General features: G+C 39.8%; 1 protein-coding gene across 1 annotated transcript; it reads right to left on the bottom strand.

Annotated features, from left to right (window-relative positions):
- Positions 1-4,500: 4,500 nt before the first annotated feature.
- Positions 4,501-11,361, bottom strand: LOC106091526 (putative inorganic phosphate cotransporter). Its single transcript, XM_013258065.2, has 4 exons — positions 11,340-11,361; positions 11,078-11,214; positions 4,792-5,865; positions 4,501-4,725 (listed from the first exon to the last, which is right to left on the bottom strand). Exons 1-4 carry the CDS (start codon positions 11,359-11,361, stop codon positions 4,501-4,503), a joined length of 1,458 nt encoding a protein of 485 aa, XP_013113519.2.
- Between the last annotated feature and the right edge of the window lie 662 nt (positions 11,362-12,023).

Raw genomic sequence — 12,023 nt, 5'->3', positions numbered from 1 at the left:
CCAACTTTATTTCTTAACACTTCATCACTTGTCAATGACCGTCCCACTAAAATTGAAATCTATGGAGGCAAGCCTCTAAAATTTTGGGGCGTCTCAATTTCAATTAACTGACTATACCCCTACTGCTGATGGAGACAGCATGTATTAAAAGTGGTTTTATTTGCTACACATGAAGAAAAACATACTAGGATTTGCTTAGAGATTTTTTTAAATTTTTTTTATGCTTTTCGATATCAAAACTAAAGCCTCAAATATCTCTTAAGAAATTTGAATTTTTGAAAAACTGCCTAAAGATTTTAAGGCAAAAAGTATTTTTTTTTAATTATTCATTTATTTCTCACATTGCGGATGTAGGGCAACATTTGAAAGTATATTTTGTTAATATTTGCTTAAATGTTTTGCCATGAATAAAGAACTTGTGAACCACCAAATAAGCATAAACAAACAAATAATATTAAATACTAGTGCTATGAATTTTTAATGACAAAAAAACGTTTATTTTTATAATTCCATTTTTGGGCTAAAATTTTGTGTAACTACAGAATGACGTGGAGAAATGTCATGTGTACAATTTTATTTCATTTATTTATTGATTTCAGATCATTTTGTGGGTGCCTCTTAGAGCTTTCCCATTATTTCCGGGATTTTCCACATTTCAAATATTTATACCTATTTGGCCTTAGTCTTAATTTAATTTGTGTGTTTGTTTAAAAAGCAAACAAAAACAAGTGAAAGCGTGTCAAGTTGAGCTTGGCCGAATCTTAAATACCCTCCACCATGGATTGAAATTGTCAAATTCTGTGAAAGATTTCAATATATAAACAGATAATAAAATTGTACTCTGAAAAAAAAGGGAACTCCAAATGAATGAAAATTTAACTAACTGCTAGTAAAATTGACCATGATTTGATGCTTAAGATTTTTTTGGTCCCGTTTGGTATAAACAATTCCTTATTTAGGTATATGCGATTTTAGTTGAAATTTTCAAGAAGTTTGTTTGTTTGGTTTGACGAAAAAATAAACTCTTATGCGTGACATTTAAAACAAAACCAAGTTCTTTGAATGACTTTTTCAAATCGTAAAACACCATCTCCAAAATTTCAGGCAAATCGAGTAATAATTGCGCCATCCAGAGGCTTAAGAAGTCAAACAGGGAGATCGGTTTATATGGCAGCTATTTCAGGTTATATACCGATTTAGACCATACTTGGAACAGTTATTGGAAGTCATACCGAAAAGACATATGCAAAATTTCAACCATATTGGAGCCCATCTCGAAGCCCAAGAAGTCTAATCGGGAGTCTAATCGAGATTTATATGACGGCTATATCAGGATATGGAGTGATTTAGACCATACTTGATACTGTTGTTGGAAATCAAAATAAAACACTTCATGCAAAATTTCGGCCAAATCGGATAAGAATTTCGGCCTCTAAAAGCTCAAGAAGTCAAGACCCAAAATCGGTTTATATAGCAGCTATATCAGGATATGGACCGATTTCCACTATACTAAGCACAGTTGTTGGAACTAATAATAGAACACGTTAGGCAAAATTTCAGCCAAATCGCATTAGAATTGCGCCCTCTAGAGGCCAAAGAAGTCTAATCAGGAGATCGGTTTATGTGGCGGCTATATCAGGATTTGGACTGATTTGAGCCATACTTGACACTGTTGTTGGAAGTCAACATTTCGGCCAAATCGGATAAGAATTTCGGCCTCTAAAAGCTCAAGAAGTCAAGACCCAAGATCGCTTTATATGACAGCTATATCAGGTTATGGACCGATTTGAACCATACTTGGCACAGTTGTTGGATATCATAACAAAACACGTGGTGCAAAATTCCAATCGGATAAGAATTGGGCACTATAGAGGCTCAAGAAGTCAAGACCCAAGATCGGTTTATATAGCAACTATATCAAGCTATGGACCGATTTGAACCATACTTGGCACAGTTGTTGGATATCATAACAAAACACGTGGTGCTAAATTCCAATCGGATAAGAATTGCGCACTATAGAGACTCAAGAAGTCAAGACCCAACATCGGTTTATATGGCGGCTATATCAGGTCATGGACCGATTTGAACCATACTTAGCACAGTTATTTGAAGTAATAACGAAACAGGTCAGGCAAAATTTCAGCCAAATCAGATAAGAATTGCGCCCTTTAAAAGCCCAAGAAGTCAAGGCCCAAGATCGATTTATATGGCAGCTATATCAAAACATCGACCGATTTGGCCCATTTACAATCCCAACCGACCTACACTTATAAGAAGTATTTGTGCAAAACTTCATGCGCCTAGTTTTACTCCTTCGAAAGTTCCACAGACGGACGAACGGACGACCTACATCATCATTAAGTATCTGCGCAAAATTTCAAGCGGTTTGCTTTACGCGTTCGACCGCTATCGTGATTTCGACAGACGACGGACGGACATGGCCGATATTGATGACTGCATAAGTCAGCTCATCTCTGTTGTGCTTCCTTGCCACTCTGGCGTAAGAGGCCGACCCCTTACCATTCTCAGCGACCATCTTCCCCTTCCGTGATGGCTGTTACCTCCTTTTCGAAGTCACAGTCCTCCATGAAGACTCAGGGGCCGTGCGTGCTTACTTCGTTTTTGTTCCAACTTTGTCTACCTCCGCAGGACATTGTCTGGAGTCTCCATTGCGGGATGGCTGGCTTGGTTTTCCCAGAGTACTTGAATGCGGGGGGAAAGCTCGGAGGCCATCGTGGCGCAGAGGTTAGCATGTCCGCCTATGACGCCAGGTTCAAATCCTGACGAGACCACCAGAAAAATTTTCAGCGGTGGTTTTTCCCTCCTAGTGCTGTTTACATTTGTGAGGTACTATGCCATGTAAAACTTCTCTCCAAAGAGGTGTCGCACTGCGGCACGCCGTTCGGACTCGGCTATAAAAAGAAGGCCCCTTATCATTGAGTTTAAAACTTGAATCGGACTGCATTCATGGATATGTGAGAAGTTTTACCCCTGTTCCTTAGTGGAATGTTCATGGGCAAAATTTGCAATTTTACTTGAAAGGGGGAGCTCTTTTTCTTCTTCATTATTTTAGCAGCGTTATGCTCTTCGGGAGATCTGATTCTTTTTCCAGCTTCCGTAGTAGTGCTTGGAATGTCAGTTCTATCCCTTCCAACATCCTGCACTTTTGCCCGAATACGCTGCCGGTACATACTCCTCTGTCTCCTTCGACGTACATCGGATCGCTTTCTCGGTCTGCTTGTGAGCTTAGCAAAGCCATCGCTCACTTCTGCTGTCATCCCGATGCGCTCATATCTCGATTCGGCTGCGATAGCTGTTGCATTGACACAGTCGCTGTTTGAATCGGAGTCAGAAACTCCACCTTTACTTGAAGGCTGGGGACGAACTGTGCATCCCTCTGGATTATCCGTCTCTTCCTCATTAATTAGCTGTTGCATTGACACAGTCGCTGTTTGAATCGGAGCCAGAAACTCCACCTTTACTTGAAGGCTGGGGACGAACTGTGCATCCCTCTGGATTATCCGTCTCTTCCTCATTAATTAGTCTGAGGAGTAGTTGTGCGCTTGAAGCATTACTCTCGACTACAGGTGCCAAGGCAACCAACCCCTATAGGAGGGCAGGACAACATGCCGCGGTCTGACGCCACCACCGCAGATGTTGAGTCTTTGGAGTCTTTTCCAGGCTCCAGTAGCGCGATCAATCTGCCTCACTTCCAGACATTGAGTACGATAAGAGTGCTAAAACACAATTTGAGGACAGTTATAAGTTGTTCGAATTCAGGTAGACTCAGTTTCTTTAGCATCAGTGTAGAGATTTCGTCGGGGGCCCAATGCCTTGGTTGACCTGGCGCCACGTATGACATTCTTAACTTTGTCTACGGTAAATTGTGATGGGTGTCCATCGGCTGGGAAACCGCGGATAAGGCGAATGGCGTCATTAATGACTCTCGTCTGCGACTACCACCGTTTGCGCCAGAAAATTGGACCACACTTGGGTTAACTACTGCGTAATTGATGTCTCGAAATTTCCTCTCGACAAGTAGCACATCTGAGGGAGTATCAGTTCACTGAAAGGGCGATTAGTATGCTCTCTGCAGCCAACCTAATCGTCCTTTTCTGTTTGAAAATGTTATTACTGTACATTTATTGTCAATCTTAGTTTTTTTTTATTTCATATCACAAAACAAACTATTCTCCTACCGTTTACAAACTATGGGTTGCCCAAAAAGTAATTGCGTATTTTTTAAAAGAAAGTAAATGCATTTTTAATAAAACTTGGAATGAAATTTAATCAAATATACTTTTTTTACACTTTTTTTCTAAAGCAAGCTAAAAGTAACAGCTGATAACTGACAGAAGAAAGAATGCAATTACAGAGTCACAAGCTGTGAAAAAATTTGTCAACGCCGACTATATGAAAAATCCGCAATTACTTTTTGGGCAACCTATATTACAATAAAAGTTTATTTTTCTTATTTCTATAGAATTTTGCTTAGAATTATCAGTCAACCTTTTCTGAAATAGTTGGCGGTTTCTGCATAGCATCAGCAAAGCTATGTTTATGTTTCTCTTCCCCATTTGAATGTTCTGCATCCTTAGGCAAAAGAAAATTTTCATCGTTCCAGGGCTGGGTGTCTGTGGTACCCCATATCACATAAACCAAATTTCCCAGAAAAAACACTGCTGCAGCAATGGCAAATACAATTTGCCATTGGGTACGCATGTTCTGAAAAAAGAAGGAACAAAGAAAATTGTTAAACTTATGACATTTCTCGTTTCTAGAAAAACTTACCCCATCTGTGACAATAAATCCCACAATAAGCGGCGCCAATAGTGACATAACACTTGCCGCTGTATTAAGAACGGACATCAGAAAACCCGCATGATTGGGTGACAAATCAATGGAGTTTAAGGAACTTCCAATAACATTTCCACTATTCGCTGCCACACTTATTACCATAAGGGTCAGGGCCCAGGCTTTGTTGTCTTCATCCAGAAATCCTATGATCACCAAACCAATGGCCGGTATCCAAAAGGCAAAACTATTGAAGACTTTTCGTATGGCTGTCAAGCTCCAGATATCCTTTTGCTGCAAGAAATCACCCGCGAACAGATATAGGTATGATACTGCCCAACTGGCCATGAAGGGCATTGACGAATTCAAGGCATTCGATTTGATGTCCATGTTCAATACTCCATTTAAGTAAGAAGGTATTTGGGATTGCAGCGTTGACAGACCATAAATGTGGGAGCAACGAGCAATCAACAAAATGAGAAATGGCATAGATGTGAAAATCGCCCTCCAAGGTATGGCAATTTTCTTTTGATGAAAATCTTCTGTATGGGCCATGGATGATTCGATGTAATGTCTCTCAGCTTCTGTGGCAAATTTAGATTCGCATACATTATTCGCCCCAAATATGAGCCATAGCAAACACCATAGGAAACAAACTGCAGCTGATATATACGATATGCCGGGCCAACCCATGGGACCAGCAGCTATAAAGCCACTTATGCCCAAAGCCAAAACCGTACCACAATCTATGCCTGTCTGGCTAAAAGCACCCAAGCGATTTCGTTCTTTCAATGGACACCATTTTGCCAAATGATCAAAGATACATGGAAATAGTACACCTTGAACTACACCTTGTATTACCCTTATGGCGCAGAATGCTTGCCAACTACCCCAACCAACACACCAAGGTGTTATGGCACTTAACACAGCCGAGATGAATGTGGACAAGCCCATAACGATTTTAGCCCCAAAGCGTTTACACAAAGCTCCTCCCGGCAGTTGGGTTAAAACATAGCCCCAAAAGAAACTGGACAAGATGTAGGAGATTTCCTTTTCGCTCCAATCAAATTCCTGCGAATGAAAGGTTTATAATTTATTAAATGGTTTATACATGAATCATTTAAAGATAATTAAAACAAGTGAAGAAGCGTTAAGTTCGAGTGGGCTGAATCTTGGAAACCCACCACCATGGATTCTGCTAAAAATTTATACAAAATAAATTTAGTTGAAGGTCATAATTTTATTCTATATACCAGACTTCTGTCAAACCAGCAAAATTTAAAGCTCTAGGAACCGAACCACGATGATCGTGAGACCGGTTAACATGGGAGCTATATCAGGTTATCGATTGATTTCGACACAGTTGTTGGAAGTCGTGACAGAACACCGCATGCAAAATTTCAGCAAAATCGGACAAAAACTGCGGCTATTAAAAGCTCATGACGTCAAATCGGGAAATATGTCGGGTTATAGACCGATTTGGACCGTACTTGGAACAGTTGTTGAAAGTCATAATAAACTACTACATGCTCAATTTTAGCCAAATCGTACAAAAATTGCAGCTAAGAATGGCTCAAGAAGTCAAATCGGGAGATCGGTTTATATGGGAGCTATACCAGGATATACACCGATTTTGACCGTACTTGTCATAGTTGTTGGAAGACATAAGGGAACACCACACTCTTAATTTTAGCCCAATCGGACAGAAATTCCGGTTTGTAAGGGCTCAAGAAGTCAAATCGGAAGAACTGTTTATATGGGAGCTATATCGCGTTATGGACCGATTTGAACCGTACATGACACACTTATAAAAAGTCATAACAAAATACTACGTGCTTAATTTCAAATCTTACAAAACTTTCGTCTTGTAAGGTCTCAAGGGGCGCCCCGGTAGCCGAGTTGGTAGCGTGCTTGGATTACCAGTGCAGGGGTAGTGGGTTCGATTCCCGCCAGAAGCCTTGGTTTGTCGCTACCGTGGACTTAAAATTGCCTAAGTGAGTCTGTAAAGGACTGCCATTCTTACCTAACCTAGGGCTCAAGAGGTCATGGGAGCATGGGAGCTATATCAGGTTATAGACCGATTTAGACCGTACTTCGCACAGTTGTTGTAAGTCATACCAGAACACTACTTGCAAAATTTCAGCCAAATTAGACAAAAATTGCGTCTTGTAAGGGCTCAAGAAGTCAAATCGGGAGATTGGTTTAAATGATAGCTATATCAGGTTATAGACCGATTTGTACCGTACTTGACACAGCTGTTGAAAGTCATGACAGAACACTACTTGCAAAATTTCAGCCAAATCTGACAAAAATTGCGGCTTGTAACGGCTCAAGAAATCAAATCGGGCGATTGGTTTATATGGGAGCTATATCAGGCTATAGACTGATTTGGACCGTACTTGGAACACTTGTTAAAGGTCTTAACAAAACACTGCTTGCAAAATTTCAGACAAATGGGACGAAAATTGTGGCCTCCAGGGACTCAAGAAGTCAAATCGGGAGTTTCGTTTACATGGGGGCTATGTCGTCTAAATCTGAACCGATATGTTCATTTGCAATCCCCAACCACCTACATTAATAGTCAGTATGTGTGCAAAATTTCAAGCGGCTAGCTTTACACCTTCGACCGCTATCGTGATTTCGACAGACGGACGGACAGGCGAACATGGCTAGATCGACTCAGAATGTAGAGAGGATCAACAATATCTATACTTTATGGGGTCTTAGACGAATATTTCGAGGTGTTACAAACAGAATGACTAGATTATTACACCCCCACCCTATGGTGGTGGGTATAAAAATAAATGAAAACAAGGCTTTATCAAAAAGCTTTATCGAAATATGGTCCGATTTGGACCAAATTCGACATGGTTAGATATTGAGAGGTCTAATAAATACAAGTCATTGTTCAATTTTGTAGAACAAGATATTGGTTTTTGTGGTAGCCACATCCAAATACAGACACGGATGTCGAAAAGTCTAACATTAGTTACTGTGTGAAATTGCAGCTAAATCGCCTTTTATAAGTCCAAGAGATCGGTCTACATGGCAGCTATATTCAAATCTGGCCCGATCTGGTCCAAATTAAAGAAGGAGGTCGACTGGCCTAACCCAGCCAGCCTTGCAACAGTCGTCTCGTCTTCAAGAGCCCTACTAAAATCTCACACCGCCTCGCTAATCCCCATTGCGCCTTTAATGTCTGCATCGTACAGGCGACAAGTTCCTTGGATGCAAAAATGCATAAAAGTAGCCATGACCTGTCAGTATAAAGCCCAGACTTACGCCGAAGCCGAAGTCCGGGCGGTCTCGTACGAACATCGCGTCATGAATAAATTGCTATTGCTTGTCCATTGTCACTGTTTGTCCGTTGCCCGTGCAGTTTTCCAACTATCATCTACACGCTCCAAAAGAAGTGCATTGAGACGCCTAACATCTCCATCTGCCAGCTCAGAAGCAATAAGCAAATACTCACGCACTAATGGAATTCCCTTTTTCTCACTATACATAACAGCCATGTAACTCACGAGTTACATCAAGCAAGGTGCGCCAAGCAATACCTGTAGTTCATCTGTCGAAAAAGTCCCACGTACAGGTAAGCAAGCCAGCATTGCCACCCTCTGACATAAGAGGATTTTCTTTCGTCCAAAGACAGTCGTAGCAATTCTGCAATCATTTCTCAGATCACGCTTAACCAACCCGGCTACTCCAGTCATTTACTCCTTCACCCGCTCCAAATGGACCAGGAGATCCATTCTCTTTGAAACAGTCACTTCCAGATATTTTATGAGCGCTACGTTTTATGATTTCTCTGCCAGATCGAATCGTGGGTGGACGATTCCGCGACAAGATGCCCTTGAGCAACATTGACACGGTTTTAACCTGCTCGACGTCAACATCAACCATCAACCATCCGCGCACAATGCTCCAGGATGAGCAGGTCATCTGCATATGCACTGATTTTGAAGGACTCAACGATAAGTCCCAGCAGGCTATCCACAATAAGGTACCATATATTGGGTTGCCCAAAAAGTAATTGCGGATTTTTTAAAAGAAAGTAAATGCATTTTAATAAAACTTAGAATGAACTTTAATCAAATATACTTTTTTTACACTTTTTTCTAGAGCAACCTAAAAGTAGCAGCTGATAACTGACAGAAGAAAAAATGCAATTACAGAGTCACAAGCTGTGGAAAAATTTGTCAACGCCGACTATATGAAAAATCCGCAATTACTTTTTGGGCAACCCAATATGTATATGGAGCACAGATGAACCCCGGAACGCTGCCATGCTGAATATCCCTCCAAACCATATCGCTAGCACCAACCACGCAAGTTCTTCTATCACAGAAGTAACTAAGACAGAGAGAAAGTTCCCGTCAATCTATTTCGCCTAATCTCTTGAGTACACTATTAGGTTTAATCAAATGCGCCTTTAAAGTCGACAAATATGCAAGGACATATTTGGCGCTCGACTCTCTCTCTCTCTCTCTGCACATAGATTCAGGCATCCACAGGGCTCGTGTCCTTCCGAAAGTCAAACTGGTACAGATCACTACCCTCCTCGTAGCTCTCCCTTAATCTTGTCACCGTTATCTTCTCTAATACTTTCTCAAACACGGGGAGGAGACTTATCCCCAGATACGATCTTGGATTGCTCCTTAATCGTTTGGGTGATTTCAGAAGGACATCTCTGCGATATTTGAGACTCTAGTCAACCGGAAAATTTCAGCATATATTGCGGATAATTCGCTGTTAAACTGATTTTCAATCTGGTTTCCGGCCAAAGCACAGTTGCACTATTGCACTTTTGAAAGTAGTTGAAGATGTAAGGTGTGATATTAACAGCGATTAAGTTACCTTTCTTGTTCTTTTAGATCATTCGAAGGCATTTGATTCCGTTGATCCTAATATACTTTGCCCTAAACTGAAACATTTATTTAAATTTTCTGAAAGAATAATGGATCTAATATTTTCCTATCTTTCGAATAGAAGCCAATCGGTATGTGTTGATAGCCGGTGTTCTAGTTATCTTCCAGTCTCAAGTGGTATTTCACAGGGTCTGTATAGCAGGGACCTTCCTGGACAGTTGCGGAACTGTGGTATTCATATGTATTCCGACGACGTACAGCTGTATATGAGCTCTTCGCCGGAGAGGCTGATCGATGGCGTACTTAGCCTTAATAGTGACGTAGATAGAATAAACACATGGGCAAACGGCAACGGACTACTTTTAAATCCAACAAAGTCAAAGTGCGTTGTGATTGATAGGAATCGGGTGACAATGGCGCCCAATCTTAATATGGCAATTTCTGGAGCCCCAATTGAGATTGTTTCATCTGCAAGAAACCTTGGTTTGGAGTTTGATGATAGACTTTCATGAAAGAATCATGTCAGTACGACAGTAGGGCAGGACCTATGGCGTTTTAGGAAACAGTACACCCATTTGTACATAAGAATACTTTTGGCTAGGACATTTATTCTGCAGAAACTATTATAATCTTGCGAGGTTTTTAACGGTTGTGATGTAACTCATAGGAATAAACAAGTAATACAAATACGTCATCAATATCGTGCATCTGAACAACAGTTCTTTGTTAATGCTATTCATCTCTGGAATAATCTTCCCAATAGTACTCAAATTATAAGTAATGAACGACAGTTCAAATCTGCGCTTTGCAATCATTTTAATTAATTATTGCTTTAGTTTTGTCTTTTTTTATAATTTTGTAATTTTGATTAAATTGTCAAAATTTCTTTTAAGTTCCTTTTTCTGCTTTTTTTAAGTTTGCTTTATATAAGACATTGTCTTTTGTATGGGGTTTATCATAATAAAATACAAATACATTCTTTGACTTCTGAATATATTCTTCCGTAATAGGTTTCCAGAATAGGATCTTTCTTGGCCTAGAGGCCTCAGATGTTTCCTCTACGAGGCTGCAGAATTCCAACAAGGATTTGATTTGGATACCGGCCCCTTAAAAGTATTATAGCATCTAAGTTAGGATCCGAAGTAAGTGGTTACCGATTGGAGTTGGGATAGAATGCGCAGGATTGAGGTGCGACACTCAATCCCTTATCTTAATGTTGTAAGACTCACAATTTTGTTCAGTCACCGTTTATGATTCCGACTTTCGAGATAGATGTGTTGTGAGATAGTGGCAGTCTGTATTCAGAAAATTTAGCCTATTTTGATTACACTATTTTAAGCTGCCCCAACGAAGACATGGTGTTTGTATTTCGTAGCACTCTTAATATAACTCTCGACAATTAACACAATACTCACTGGAAAATCCGGATTAGTTGTTTCCGCATTTGTCATGGCCACAACAGCAACTCCAATATTCAAACGGCTAATGTATATGGCCACAATGTTAAGGAACAGCAATAAGGCCTGAGCATGGCGCATGCCAAAAGCGGGTCCTGCATAAGCAAATGTTTATATTAGAATATTCTCACATTATTTCAGCTTCATGGTATGCGATACAGTTGTTTTCTTCAATTGCTTGCACATCCTCATTCCTTTTCAAAGCATTTCACAAATTCACCTTTATCTTCTGCTTTAGTCATTTTTGGAATATTTTTTGCGAAATGTTTTGTTTCGTTCTACCGTCGGCTCTATTATTGTTTACTTGACGCCTTTGCAAGTAGTAATGTTTGCATTATTTTGCTTTCAATTGCTCCTAATTAACGATCAATTCATTCAAACACAATTTGTTGAGATTATCGCATGAGTATTGTGATTTCTGCAATCGGCCGATATTGCTATTGATTAGATAAACTTTTTAGGGGCTGACTATATGATATTGTAATAAAGTGTTTTTAGCAGCTTTGAAATTGGAAATTTGTTATTAATAGAGTCCGGATTTTAATGCAAAATCGAAATTTTCATAGCTATTAACTGGCAAATGCGGTGGTATTTTCCAATAAGATTTTTTTTTGCAAACTCAAATTGACTTGAAAACTTCAATTCCGCTAGTAAATATGCAAATTGCCAACGCATTTGCCAAATCATAAATGGAAAAATTAAAGGAAAAACGTCAGAAATTCGATGGAGGTAAAAGAAAGAATAAGGGACATGATATTAGAAAAAGACGATATACTTGCATCATTTGACGTGGTATCATTATTTACAAATATACCAACACATTTGGCTATAAAAAATATATGAGTTAGTGGGAACATCTCAAGGAACACACTAAGATGACGAAACAGATTTTCTTAAAAATCTT

This window comes from Stomoxys calcitrans, chromosome 5 (genome assembly GCF_963082655.1).
Source record: "Stomoxys calcitrans chromosome 5, idStoCalc2.1, whole genome shotgun sequence".
In the NCBI taxonomy this organism is placed as follows: domain Eukaryota; kingdom Metazoa; phylum Arthropoda; class Insecta; order Diptera; family Muscidae; genus Stomoxys; species Stomoxys calcitrans.
Note: the sequence above shows the minus strand (reverse complement) of the source record. Positions and strands in the feature narration are given on the sequence as shown.